This window comes from Belonocnema kinseyi, chromosome 3 (assembly GCF_010883055.1).
Source record: "Belonocnema kinseyi isolate 2016_QV_RU_SX_M_011 chromosome 3, B_treatae_v1, whole genome shotgun sequence".
In the NCBI taxonomy this organism is placed as follows: Eukaryota; Metazoa; Arthropoda; class Insecta; order Hymenoptera; family Cynipidae; genus Belonocnema; species Belonocnema kinseyi.
Window position 1 is genome coordinate 31,043,135 of NC_046659.1, and position 15,724 is coordinate 31,058,858.

Genomic DNA, 15,724 nt, shown 5'->3' on the forward strand with positions numbered 1-15,724 from the left:
AGTGAAACTCTTCAAATGTCCCTCCCTTCTATAGCCCTTCCGAGAATTGATGACGCGCCGCAGGTAGGTATAACAGGAGCAATGCGGGGCTGCGGGTTTGCAGTTGTCACTCAGGAAAGCACTCAAGCGTGAACAAACAGAAGCGGAGCGGGCTATAATAAGTTAGTTCTTACCCACCTTCAGACCCAAAATGGGCGCTATAGAAAAGTTTCATAGCGCTATAGAAAAGGTCAGTGCCGTTGGGTGAGAGACATGTCGCGTGACTTCTAATGAATCAGTGAAGGTAGCAACAATGGTCAAATTTTAATATTTTTAAAAGTGGGCGCTACTTACCAAAAAAGCCGTGGCACGTGTAGAATGAAATTCGATAATCTTCAGAATTATGCTCGAACCACCTCGATTTGCATTTCAACCCACAGGCCTTCTACTTCTGAGTCCCTAACGGTCAAACCATTCATTACTTTAGCGACAAGCGTTTAGTCTGAACTATTTAATTCTCATTCTTAATATTTTTATATTAACTTTTGTGAGATGGCGCAACGTGAAAATGAATTCCTTTACTCTTAATAGACTGATTCACCTATTTCTAACAATGACCCCCAAATTTCCAAAATAGATTTCCCTTCGGGTTAGATACCTGCCCGCAGTCTATCTCATCAGTCTCGCCTTGCTTTCTTTGTTGCTGGCTTGTTCTGAATGTGGTTTATTAGGGGTTTCGCTTACATAATCCCCTTTTTTGTAGGTCCTCGGCACTTTTTCGCTTACATTAATGAGAAAAATGCGAGAACAGTTGTGCCATGTAATACTTCTCGTTTAGGGACCATCCTGGTATCGTAGCTCTCCACCTGTCTTAATTGGCTCCTTCAACTCTAGGTTAGCCGTCATTGGTGTCCAATCCATTTTCGGGAGCTCCTATACAGGTTGGACGGGCACATACGTGTGTAAGAGAAAGGCCAACGCTAAGTTAGTGAACGCTACCGAGAAGTGGAGAGGCCAGGAAGCATGAGACGATTGGCAAAGGAACAAACTTTGTCTTTCCTCAAATCATTAGGACTTAATTTAGGTACAGAAGGTTTTATTTTAGCATGTAAGGGCAGAAAGCTGTCCACGGGGAGCAACCCAAAACGATAGATCAACATGAAGTTGATAGTGAGACATCCAACAATTGGATGAAAAAGGGCGTCCTGTTTCCAGACACGCTAGGACTCGTCATTGCAATTCTGGACAGTTGTAAACACCAGAAATTATCGCAATCAACTGTTATACCAAGATGTTTTTGAGAGAGGTCGATTACATGGAGATGCCCACAAATTGATTGAGCACATTACTGATGGTTGTCGCGTATTGTCTTAGAGACAGTATAAGTACAGACATACTGATGTTCCGAGCATTATACATAAAAAGACGTGTTCTAAGCCTAGGACTTATTACACAACCGTTGCCTTTCTTTACATACACTCCAGTGTACACTCCAGTGTCCGCTTGTCCGCATACCTAGAGTTTGCAGTCAGCCTATACAACAAAGATTCATAAGTATAGCGAACTCAGGCATAAAGTAAAGACTATATACAAGGGATGTGAAACATCCATCTATTCATTTTATTGAGATTTTGGCCAATTGCAATATGCACGCAAGATGCGCTCAACATATTCAACATCTAAGAGTCAGTAGACTATTGGCAACAGCTCAAAAAAGGGTTTTACTAAACACTTATCGCATTGTAAGAAACTTGCTAGCTCATGAGGAAGTAGCCGAAGAAATCCATATGGAATAACAGATGATTGTTCTAGAAAAGCATCCAGGGGCGACTGATGTCACCTTCAATTGTCTCGGTCGCTATGTAAGGGCCACAGCGATAAAGAACGAACTCCAAACTAACCCACACACCTGATTTGATGCGTACTACAAGATCACCGCAAGAGATTTCAAATAACGTATTAAGTCATCAGGAACTTAACTTAGTCCGTTGATGATATTGAAAAACTGGGTCAGGGATTTTTTGTACTCGATATATTACACAGCCACACAAAAAAAAAGTGTGCGGATCTGGTAACAAGACACACGTATTCCTATGGATTTTGGGGCGCTGAATTCAAATTCGGTATCAAAAATCACCCATGACGTCATGTTTGAGCCATAACCTCAAAAAATGACGAAAAATCATGCACTGAGGCAAATAAAGTTCAAAATAATGCCAGTGATGCAAATTTTCACTTCAAAAACATGTCGACAACTGTGAAGGATTAACCCTTGTCTGATATCAACTTATTTAACATAACTTTACCCAACAGAACCTGACCTCACCTGACCTGAATTAACAGAAATTTATTGAACTACACGTAAAGCTCTGGAAGCATATTTTTTCAGTAGCAAATGTGTGCTACATCGAATGGGTCAACTCGAGCCTAACCTAGAAATAAATCTAACCTAGCTTAACCTAACCTAACCTCACGAAACACAATTAAACTGATTGTATTGTCCCGTTGTGTTTGCGGTACCGTTTGAATCAGTTTGGGCTTAACCTGCAAAGAGGTCAAACCTATTCTAACCTAAAAAAACCTAGCCTAACCTAACCTAACTTAACTTCACGTAACACAATTAAACTCATTGTGTTGTCCCGTTGTGTTTGCGGTACCGTTTCATTCATCTTCGGCTTAACCTACATAGAGGTTTAACCCATCCTAACCTAACAAAACCTGACCCAACCTAACCTAGCCGAATGAAATTCAACCACACGTGTATTTATGTAAGCGTACGTTCTCAGTATTAAATGTGTGCTATATTTAGTAGGTTAACTCGATCTTAACCTACAAATGAATCTAACTTAACAGAACCTAACGAAATTTTGCTTAACGCAACACAACTTAACTTAAGTGTTCCCGTTGTAACACAATAAAATTTATTTCATTGTACTACAGGTGGTTAAAAATTTAGACCGACATTACTCATTTGAAGAAACTTAGAACTACAAGTAGAATTGACCCCATTTCAATTAACCTGACAATGTTTATATCAATTAAAATGTAGAAGTATAACTTAAACATGCAAATGAATAAGAGTTTTATTCAAAATTTTTTTCTCCTTTTTTTTCTTAAACTTAAGGGATATATTTATACTATCTTTCGTGTTTACTTTTTATCTTGCTTTTTATCGTATTTAAATTGATTTATAGACCTACTCCATTCTATTTTGTGCCTGCTATAACGTGTCCTTTTTTCTTCATTTGTACGTTAAGATCGAGTTAACCTATTAAATATAGCACACATTTAAGACTGAGAACCGTACGCTTACATAGCTACACGTGTGGTTGAATTTCATTCGGCTAGGTTAGCTTAGGTCAGGTTTTGTTAGGTTAGGATAGGTTTGACCTCTTTGCAGGTTAAGTCCAAGCTGATTCAAACGGTACCGCAAACACAACGGGACAACACAATCTGTTGAATTGTGTTTCGTGACGTTAGGTTAGGTTAGGTTAGGCTAGGTTAGATTTATTTCTAGGTTAGGCTCGAGATGACCCATACGATGTAGCACACATTTGCTACTAGGAAAATATGCTTCCAGAGCTTTACGTGTAGTTCAATAAATTGTTTTTGAAGTGAAAGTTTGCATCACTGGCATTATTTTGAAATTTATTTGCCTCAGTCCATGATTTTTCGCAATTTTTGGAGGTTATGGCTCAACTATGACGTGATGGATGATTTTTGATACCGAATTTGAATTCAGCGCCCCAAAACCCATAGGAACACGTGTGTCTTGTTATCAGATCCGCACACTTATTTTCTTTTGTGTGGCTGTGTTATTAAAAATAAATAAGAATCAAATTTTTTCCTTCCTTGGTATATATGGAATAGCCGCCTCAGATTAACTATGCCTTATAAATTTTGTACGTACCATAATTTACTCAAGTTAATGATAAACATGCAAACCTTAAATGAAGGGGCAAAATGATTTAAAATAAGTAAAAACTCGCAAAATACAATACAAATTTTATTCATTAGTAAAACACTTTGGCATTAACTGCGCACACGTTTTTGAAAAAAATCACTATTATTCTTTTGTTTAGAAGCCAGAGAATGTGAAAACTAAGTTAAAAATGACCGTAACAGTAAACAGATACAAAATTTGATAATACTGATGCACGTGTTTCTCATTTTAGGTCAAGAACTGAACTAAACTACACACCCCCTTTAGTGCCTAGGCCAGAAAAAGTTACACTTTAAAAATTTCAAATCAAAACGTAAAAACGTAAATACGTTATCCTCCACAACAGTTCGTCACTATCGATCAGCTAAGAGTAATTTGTGGGCGTGGTCCACGAAAATCAGGCCGACAGGGATTGCGTGATTAGCAAGGAACATAATTGAAGGGGGTCATTCCAAGCAGTTACCTTCGCAAACTACCCTGAATTATTGTTTCATGCTTGAGTGAATTCTCACAACTATTTGAACTATATATTTGCTTCGACGTCCCGCTTTCTTTCTCGAAAACGAAATGTAGTGCATCAGCGGCAAAAATTATCTACCTACTACATACCAGGCTGCCTGAGGTGTGTGTGCGTATCCAGTGCTGTCTTTGATAGACTGCTTCCATAACCTGAGAATAAAATCATAGTTATTTTTAATAAAACATTTGTTACAACGAGAAAGCAATTAATATTATTGAGACTCTTACTGTTAAGAATACGATTTTTTTGTAAACAGCCTACAGAGTGTAATTTTCCATATCTTTGTTCGAAAAATCATTCAAATTTTGAAACCATTTTTTTGCTCACATGAATTTTTTTGGCACTTATATGATTCTGCCGGACACTCTTTAACTTTTCATGTTTTAGAAATTCAGCCGGGAAGATAAAATAACATTTCATAGAAAACCCGACTTTCTTTATTTTTCCAATATTTTTCAAAATTTTGTGCTTATATAAAAACGGCATTGCGTAAGTTTAATGCAGACCAAATAATTTATGCGGCCACAAGATTTTTTATTTTTTTTTATTTTCCTTGCGAACGATGCACGATATCATAAGGAGGTAAGAGTTATTTTTTGTACGTCATTTTATAATTAATACATTTTTTTAGAATTTTTTCAAATCGTTCATTATTTGCAAAAAATGCGATGATACAATTTTTCGAAAAAAAATTATCATGGCTACAACTATAGTTTGGCCCACATGAAATTTATAAGATTTCTTCATCATTCAAAGCAAAATTCAGCGGAAAATTTAAGCAAAAAACGGGGGTTTTGTGAAAATCGTCTTTCAAAATTGTTCGCACCACAAATTCCATCTTTTTAATTTCCTTTTAGTTTTTAAAAGGTTAAAATTAACCTTAGCAGAGTTAGGAAAGAAACCTTAAATATCTCATTTAAGTATGAAGTTATAAAGGAATAAAGAAAAAATTTGTATTTGCATAGGGAATTTTTCTCAAAACAGTAAAATATGTGTTATATTATTTCCCTTGAAAAATAAAATATAAAAAAGGCGAATGATATTCTGTTATTTTAATTTTCTCGGCCTACATAATTTGAAATTGATTCGGTCTGCACACAACACTGTAATATTTTTTTAATATGGAAAAATTGGGCTTTTTCTAACGGTACTACTTTTCCTACAAGAATTTTATATTGTGTTACAATACGGCAATGGCCCTTTTAAAGCGCCACGTGCGCGTGCTGATCGCCGTGTACTAACAAACATCGGATTCGGTGGCTATGAAAGGGTTGGTGTCAAGTGACACACGATATTTTATGCAAAATCGTACGAGTTTGCAAAAAAAGCTTTTTTTATATGAAATTCTCATTTTTCTTTTTTTTCAACTGAAAATTTATATTTTTTATTACCTACTGTTTTCATTTAAGATAAAAAGAAAATATACTGTTGTTTCTCGCGCTTCGCGCTCGATTGTACATTTATCTCGCGCACTTACGGCACGCGACTGATGGCAATCGCACTCCGCATTTGGTCTTTGCATTTCTTCCGCATTCGGGCACAGACCTTTTAAAATCAAAGGTGAACGGACCGACAACTGTAATTTCGTGATTTTGACTCTCTTTTGTTCAAGCTCTTTTGGCTTTAATGAACATATTCTCATCACGTATATCGTGCTGCGCACTCGATTTTGTCCAACATGTAAACTTTTCTACATTATACACAATACTTTTATATTAATTATAATACATTTTTCATGTAACGCTGCCTGGGAATACTTATTAAAAAATTGCAAAATAAAAAGCAAATTGTATTGATCATGATTTTTTTTTGTATTTGTTTCTTATTTTGCTTTAAATTGTATTCTGAGCTGCTCTGAAACATGTATCATTTTAATAAATGTGTATCATTACAATTCATAATATGCATAAAAATTGAATTATACTAATTCTTATATCCTTGTTTTCATAATTTTTTATTTTTAATGTTGTTTTTTACGATTAAATAAAAATTACTGCGCAACTGCATATGGTCTAATACAGGAACCTATATCGGGTCCTATATAGGAGCCTATGTCCTCTTTCGTCTTCTCTGTGCTCTTTCCAAAAAGTTCATTTTTGCATTTTTTATCTTATGTTTTACGATTGAAAGAAGATCTATTCGTCCAATGGAAAAATGATTAATAATAAATTTATAGATCTTTTTAGACGAACAACTTTTATCTAGTAATTTAAGTTCATACCTTGTGTCGTTTTTTCAAACAAATTTAATATTTTTATTTTGAATGATATTTTTTACGACTAAAGCAAAAACTACGTGCCCTATCAAAAATTATAGCTCTTTTTTGGATAAACAATTTTTGTCTCATTATTTTTCGTAGCTTATATCGAAAAGTGATTCATTTTAAATTTATAGTTCTTTCCAGGGCGCGCAATTTGAGCTTTTTCATTTTTTTCATATCTTGCATAGTTTAACCAAAAAATGGAATTTTTCATTACTTTTTGTACGATCAAATTTGGAATGTTTTTTCATATCATGCGCTGTTTGGCTTAAAATGTTCATTTCAGTTTGTTTTTTTGGATTTTGAAAATGCTCTAACTCTGATAATTTTCTTTGTATAGAAAACGTCATGGGGATAAATTGTTTGAGTTTCTGAGCACTATGAATAATCGTACATAGAATGTTCAAATCTTGAAAAAATGTGGTTTCAAAAATTTTTAGTACGATTAAATTTGGAATTTTCAACTTTTTGACCAAATTGAAAAAGTTGTTATCAGAATCTTATAGGGCTTTCAAAAAGCAATGTTTTTCTTCTTCCGACTTTTTTTCGTATCATGCGTTGTTTGGCCTAAATTGTTCATTATAGTTTGTTTTTTTGGATTGTGAAAATGCTATAACTCTAGTAATTTTTGATTTTTCAAAAAAAGTCATTTGGATAAATTGTTAAATTTTTTCAATACTATGACTAACGGTACAGAGAATTTTTGAATTTTTAAAAAAGTAGTCTCAAAAATATTGAAAATGTGCCCACTTTTTAAATTTTCATCCAAAATGGCTGGCTGACGAACTTGACCTTTAGTTAAGGACACTAAACGAGTGTTTAAGTTTTCGCAGTGTTTATCTTAAGAAAAAATACAGATAGAAATTCACCATCAACCGGAATTAATGCACCTGTATTTGTAGAACTTAACTATGTTAATTCTAATAATATTCAACTTAATCACTATAAACAATGTTCATTAACAAATTCTTATTAGTCTTTTTTCTCATAGAAATTTTTTTTTGCTTCACGCTAGTTGCTAATATTGTTCGTAAGAGTCATCATTTTGTAAAAAATAATTAGGATAAGTTAACAATGATTGTTTTGATACTGATTCATAATGCTGTTTAAAGTTATTTATATATTTAAAAGTTTATCAAGCATAAGCGATATAGATTTTTAATTAAGAAAATTTTTTCCTTTAATTATTATTGGATTGACATTTATTGCAATGAGACCTAGCGGACCGAGAGGATGGAAAGGATACTCTACAGAGTATCCTTATAGTATCCACATAGTATCCCTTTCGTATCATGCAAAAAAAAACAGTAAGATCAACTTTTAAATTGGTGAAATTCGGATTCCACGTTAAAATTCACATTAAAAGGTCACGCAGTAATCGCAATAGTTTTCTTTATAATGGTAAAAACTTTAAAAAAATGTATGACGTGTAACGCCTTTTGACTTCTACATTTCAAACATATTATTTGTAAGTAGCAGCCAACAGGCGTTATAGGTTTTTTTTTTTTTAATTTGTTACCGTTTCAAAACAGTAAACTTTTGCAATTACTCCATGAACTTTTCAATGGAAATTTTAACGTAGAATCCGAATTTCACAAATCTAAAAGTTGATCTTGCTGTTTTTTTTTTAGTTTATGTTGCATGAGACCGAAGAGATACCGTGTGGATTCTATAAGGATTAGGGTGGTCCAAAAATGCACGGCAAAATTTTTTTGCATGCTGGAGAGCAACGATCCCACCATTTTACTTGAAATTCGAGAAAAAAAATTCCCTAATTTTCATTTTTTTTTTCGATTTTAACAGGTGCCGGTTTTAGTTGAAGTTTCCCATGTAAAATGAATGGGAAAAAATCACTTTTTTGAGTTTTTAGAATAATGTTCTAGGGTTTGAAAAAATTTAAGTATGGGGGTCTGTGGAGAATTATCGAACGAAGAATTTCGTCTATCAGGCATATGGGTTTGACGCCCCTAACACAACCCTACGAAAACCTGAAAACTACCCTTAAAATAAAAAAAATGTAAATTCTTCATGTAATAGACCTTTTGAACAATTTATTGTCGTCTTTCTTTACTTAAAATTTTTAATATTGATCTAGTGGAATCTTTATTATTATTAGTTAATTAATTTTTAATTATTTAAACAAATGTTATTTTTTTAAATAATTTTTTTCTTGAAACTTCGTTTTCCCTCCTAAAAATTATTGCTATTAATCTAGTGGAATATTTATTAACATTTGTTCATTAATTGTTTATTATTAGAACAAATGGAATTTGTTTATATATTTTTTAAATAAAAATTATGAATATTTCTTCAGTGGAATGTTTATCAACATTATTTGATTAACTTTATTTTAAAAAAAAAATTTTAATAAAAAATAATACTTAAATATAACTGAGAAATTTATTATTATCAAATTAATTAATAATCAGTAATTAATTATTGCTGATAAATATTCCATCAGACCCACAGTAATATTTTTTATTTTAAAACAATTCGAAACGAATTTATTCAAACAAATCTCAATTGTTTAAATAATTGGAAATTAATGAACTAATGTTAAAAAATATTGCACTAGACCAATAGCGAAAATTTTTCGGGGAAAAAAGAATTTTATAGAAAAAAAATGATTAAAATAAATTACATTTGTTTAAACTATTAAAAATTAATAAGCAAATGTTATTAAATATTCCACTAGACTAATAGTAATAATTTAAGCCCTTAATTGGCACCCTGGGTCCAATGGATCCGATCGTTTCTTCAAGTTCGATTTAATTGTACTAAATTTTGAAAAATGAACCAAATGTTGACACCTACCGTTAATTGACATCACTAACCGTAATCAAAGTCGGTTAGTACAGTGCGGCGAGCGCCAGTGTATTTTGAGCAGTCACTCAAAGTAGAAGCCTTACAATTTGCAAAGCTCACTTGGTCAAGCCGATGTTACACCATAGGTTGGCAACTGCGACTATCCGCAAAGACATTCGCTTTGCAATATCTGCAATGTTGAATGAAAATGTAGATCCTAATTTGGAAAACGATCTTCAAATTGTTTTCTTAGATAAGAAAGTAAGATGCTAAATGTGCACAGAAAAGAAAGACAGAAAAACAAGAATCGCTTGTGCCTTTTACCGTGTCCCTATGTACCTTTATGCTCCAAATGTGTAGCTGATGAGTAACTTTTATATTATATAATATTAGTTTTATATATTTTTAGTAATTTTGTACGTATTTTCATACAAGTAATTTGATACAAATAAATAAATTAGCTCAAAACATTGAATATTATGAATTTAATAAATACCTCATTAAATGAATATCGTGAACTTTAAATAAACACCTTTTTTGAAAGTTCTGTTATAATAATGATTCTTCCCTTAAAGTATATTATCTCAAGAGTATCATACTAAATTTTCAGGTCTTAATATTGAAATAAAAATGAATTATGAATTTTTAAGTGAAAAATCGCATTTTTTCATATTTACTTTTTCACGATTTTTTTTAGCTAATTTAAAATTAAGAGATCCATTGTGCCATTTATGTTCGAGCGCGAGTGTGTGCCAGTTAAGAGTCAAGGGGGGAGGGGGACAATTTCTTAAAAAAAAAAAATTACGCAAATTAATTTGTTTAAATAATTAGTAATTAATTAATCAATTTTAATAAATATGCTACTAGACCAATAGTAATAATTTTAAGTAAAAAAATAAGAGAATACAGTGCTCATAAGGTCTATTTCGTGAAGAATTGACATTTTTTGTTTTAAGAGCAGTTTTCAGGTACTCGTGAGGGTGTGTTAAAGGTATCAACCCCATACGTCTGATACAATTCTTCGTAGAATAATTCTCAATAGGTCTCCATACTTTCCCCTTAAATTTTTTCAAACCCTAAAAAGTTATTCGAAAAACTCAAAAAAGTGATTTTTTCCAATGCATTTAACATGGGAAACTTCAACTCGAAACCGGCATCTGTAAAAATCGGAAAAAAAAAAAATAAAAATGAGAGAATTTCTTTTTTCGGATTTGAAAGGAAATTGGGGGGATAGCTGCCCTCCAAAGAAAAAAAGCGTTTTTGGTCCACCCTAATGAGGATACTCTGTAGAGTATCCTTTCGGCTCACGCGATCTGCTAGGGAATACCCAATGAAATTGTATAAAAATTATTTATGTGATGTTTATAAACAATTTAAAAAAACTAAGATTTTTAATATTGTATACGGTTGCACTTCCGCTCCAGGCCGCTGCCGGTTATTTGAATTCAGCGCCGTCGCACAGTGGTCTGGAATAGGAATTTACTGATCATAATCGCCCACAAGTCATATTTCTTAACCGATTTAAAAGTTTTTTTTAGAAATGCTCAGCAATTAATTTTTAAGAGAAGTTAGGTTTGCTTTTTTTAAATTTTTTCACAGAGCAACAATATATAAGCAGAAATAGTGACAAAATTGACCATTTTAGCTTTGTGAATTTTAATCTCAAGAAAAAATACAGATAGAAACTCACTATCAGCCGAAATTATTGCACATGCATTCATAGAACACAATTAATTTTAATAATATTCAACTTAATTATTATAAACAATTTATATAAAAAAATTCTTTATTAACGAGTTTTTCTCAGAGCTGAATTGATTTTTCTGAACAAAAGTGATTCACAATTGTCTTTAAAGCCATTTATATACTTTAAGCTTTATCAAACATAAACAATATAGATTGTTTATAAAAATTTAGTTAAACAAGTCTAATAATCGGCTGTTTCCTCGTAGAAAAAAATGTATTTTTCTTCAATAATTATTAGAGTGACATTTATTGCGGTGACTAACCAACGAAATTAAATAAAGAATAATTTATAGGATTGTTATAAACAAGTTTTTTTAACAAAACTATGATTTTTTTTCATGCAGAAAGGACGGTTTTCCACTGAAATTATCCGACAATAAACTAACAGTGATTCCAAAATTGGATATGGGACATTAAATTATAATTTGCGTAATTGTTAATAACAATTTCTGTTGCAAACTGTCTATAGCAATAACGCTGTACTTGCGTTTTTAGAAGTCACCTATCTTTCATTTGTTTTATGCAACTTCTTGAAAAATAAATGAGGAAAAAGTGAAAATAAGGTGCAATAACGCTGTACTTGCGTATTCAGATGTCACTTATCTTTCATTCACACGAAAAATCTCTCGATTGCATACTGTGCACGACCTAATTCACAAACTCCTTGAGTCCTCAGATCTTTTCATTGCAATTTTGAAGCCTGAATGGGAAAAAGTTGAAGTTGAACTTGATCAAGAACTCGATGAACTAATACAACAATTAGAATCTAAAAATGATTTGAGTTCTGAGTCGTAATTTATTTATTTTAAGTTTTTCATAATAATCTCATTATTATTATATGTATAAATTTTTTCTTTGATTCAATAACACGAATAAGATTACCACAAAAATTATTCAAGAAAAAATAACTTTTTTCTACGACCAACCGCAGATTGTCACGTATTGTTTTAAAATTGTTATTAAAAATTACGCAAATTATTATTTAATGCCCATATCCAAGTTTGGAATCACTGTTAGTTTATTGTCGGATAATTTCAGTGAAAACCCGTCTTTTTTGCATGTAAAAAAAATCATAGTTTTGTTAACAAAATTATAATCATATAAATTATTTTTTATTTAATTTCTTTGATTAGTCACCGCAATAAATGTCACTCTAATAATTATTGAAGAAAAAAACATTTTTTTCTACGAGGAAACGGTCGATTAGGAGACTTGTTTAAATAAATTGTTATAAACAATCTATATTGCTTATGTCTGATGAAGCTTAAAGCATATAAATGGCTTTAAAGACAATTGTGAATCACTTTTGTTCAGAAAAATCAGATCAGCTATTAGAAAAACTCTTCTATAAAGAATTTGTTTATAGAAATGTTTATAAAAATAATAGTTGTTAACTCATGCTAATTTTTTTCTTACAAATTATGACTCTTACGAAAAATATTAGCAACTAGCGTGAAATAAACGATTTTTTCTATGATAAAAAAAAATACTAATAAGAACTTGTTTATAAAAATTGTTTATAATAATTAATTAATTAATACAATTCTCTTAAAAATTAATTGTTGAGCATTTCTAAAAAAAAGCTTTTAAATCGGTTATGGAATACAACCTGTGAGCGATTATGAACAGTAAATTCCTATTCCAGACCACTGTGCTTCGGCGCGGCGGCGCCCAGTGGTCCAGAAATGGATTTTCGCTGTCAAATTCGTCCAGAGATCGTACTTTTTACCCGATTTTAAGTGTTTAAAAAAAATACTCAGCATTAAATTCCAGACAAACATAAGAAAAGCGATTTCTTGTTTAAACAAATTGTTGTGTTGATAAATATGTTACAAATTTTATAAAAAAATATGTGGTTTGCTCTTATTTATCAGCGCAAAAATTTTTTTTATTATTAAAAATAAAATAAATTAACACCGAAAAATATGTAATAAAAAGCAGTGAAAATGAATGTTTATAATTGTTATAAACAAAATACGTAAGGATATAGTCAAAATGTACATTTTCCGAACAAAAAATTTGTTTTTCAATCACACGATACTAGGATGGACAAGTGGATATTAGAGTAATATCAATTACACCTTCGAATTATTAACTGTAATTGTTATTAACAAAACATAAAAAATGCTCTAAATATTAATTTTCCATTCAAATTTTTTTCTTTGCAATACACTGCTGTTAAACTCTGAGGGATACATAATTGTTATTAATGTTACCTTTCAATTCTTTACTGTAATTGCTATCAAAAAATTATATAAATAATTTGTTTTAAGAAATATCATAGAAATGACCTCCAGTCCAAGTCAGATAAATCAAAATTTACAAAATTTAAATTAGACCAAAATCCAAATTAAAAATTCCATTTAACGTCCAATAATAAAATTGATGCAAAATCCTGTTAAACAAAACAAGAATTCAACGACAAAATTTGGACCACAACGAATAAACGAAAACCAAAAATCCTATTGTAATCTGAAAAAAAAACTAAAACAAAAAATAGAATAAAATTTTTGGAAAAAAATAAAAAGAGGAAAGAAAAATGAGAAGGCAGCCAACCACATCCCCTTCCTTCTCTTTTTCTTTCTTTCGCCTTTTTCATTTTTATTACCATCAAAGTACAATAAAATAAAAATAAAAAACATAAATAAATAAATTTGCATTACCAACGTTTCGGTACTCGCACATTTTTATTTTATTGTAATTTGATGGTAATAAAAATAAAAAAGACGAAAGAAAGAAAAAGAGAAGTAAGGGGATGTGGTTGGCTGCCTTCTCATTTTTTTTCCTCTTTGTTATTTTTTTCCGAAAAATTTATTTTATTTTTTTTGTCTTTTTCAGATTACAATAGGATTTTTGGTTTTCGTTTATTCGTTGTGGTCCAAATTTGGTCGTTGAATTCTTGTTTTGTTTAACAGGTTTTGCATCTATAAGAAATAATAAAAAATGTTATATTTTTTTAACTGATTAACAAGCGATTTAACCAGTGTAAAGGTTGCTACCCATGCCCGAGAGAAGCGAAGCGACCAAAATGAAAAAGGGCATCGTGAAACAAAACTCTCTGAAAACCTAACACGTATGCGACATGGATTTGCAAATTTTATTATTCGATTTTGTCAAAAGTAAGTGCAATTTAAGAACAAAAGATCTTGAATCCTTAAACTTGAAACTAACTCTATGGTTTATACCGAATTTTAAAAGAATATGGAGGTCAGCTTTGTACATGAATGCACAATTTTTAAAGCAAAAAGAATGTTGCATAAATTTTGATTTTGAAATTCCACATACATCTATTAATTGCCTGAAGTATGCTCAAAAGAGTGTACATAAATTCGAGGATTGCTCTATTCGAACGCAGAAAAGGAGAGTAGACAAAGTTCTGGATCAATCTGGATTTTTGATCGAAGTTGAATAAAATATCTCCGATATTTCATGATGCTCCAAACAAATTGCAGTTGAAAACATTTAAGAGAGATCGAATTCAAATGTGACGCGCTCAGATAATGAACAGCGTGGAAGTCGCAGTCACAATGTTCTGGTAATCACTCTATACTATTTACGATGGATGAAGCTCCAGCACAAGCGTATATTTATCCTACATATAACGAGATTTTAGTTTCCAAAGAAAACTACTACCCAAAGAAGGCTGAAATTACGCTAGATAAAAAAAGCGCCTATGTAACTCTACAAGCTTTGTTGGATCATACTGCATAAAGATTATTTCAAATTCCAGGTATAATTTCAGAAGATTTTAAATCTGCAAATACAGTTAGTTTGGATTTATTTTGAAAATAGGGCTTCCATGGAACTTTTGGTCTCTCCAGCAAGTAATAAACTGATATAGAATTTTATTTCAACTGTAGTTGAAGTCAATGGAGTAACTTTTATGTTCAATTATAAATTAGTTTGTACAATGGTCGATGGAAAAGTGCGCGCAGTGATTGCCAACACATCATGTTCCGCTTTTTGTTGCGTCTGCAAAGCAAGTCCGAAAGAGATGAATTATACAGCCACACAAAAAAAGTGTGCGGATCTGGTAACAAGACACACGTATTCCTATGGATTTTGGGACGCTGAATTCAAATTCGGTATCAAAAATCACCCATCACGTCACGGTTGAGCCATAACCTCAAAAAATGACGAAAAATCATGCACTGCCCGTGCAGAAATTGCCAAATGTTTGCCTTATTTCCGATTTGGGCCAGATCGGGCACACAATTTTGTGGCTGTTAAATTTGGCCCCGTCTAGAGCTCGAGTTAAGAGCCAAGCTTGACAGTAGATGGCACTCCATTAATTTCGGGGACTAAAGTGGGTTGACTCCAAATCGCCCAAGTTTCAACGTAAAGTGTCAAGCGTCAAAAATATTTTCATTATTATTTGGAAAAGCGACAAAATAAGTGGGAAAAATGTCAAAAGTGAGCACAAGACGAATGCGTAGGTATAGTATACTTCAAAATATTCCTGAATTACGTG

The 15,724-nt window shown here is 31.9% G+C and overlaps 1 protein-coding gene across 1 annotated transcript in view; it reads right to left on the reverse strand.

The window, feature by feature from the left end:
* Positions 1-15,724, reverse strand: part of LOC117169174 (transcriptional regulator ERG homolog) — a 385,473-nt gene that overhangs the window by 79,879 nt on the left and 289,870 nt on the right. The window contains exon 3 of the mRNA XM_033355398.1: positions 4,532-4,591. Within this exon, the coding sequence (XP_033211289.1) occupies positions 4,532-4,591 (60 nt within the window). The remainder of the gene's footprint in view (positions 1-4,531; positions 4,592-15,724) is intronic.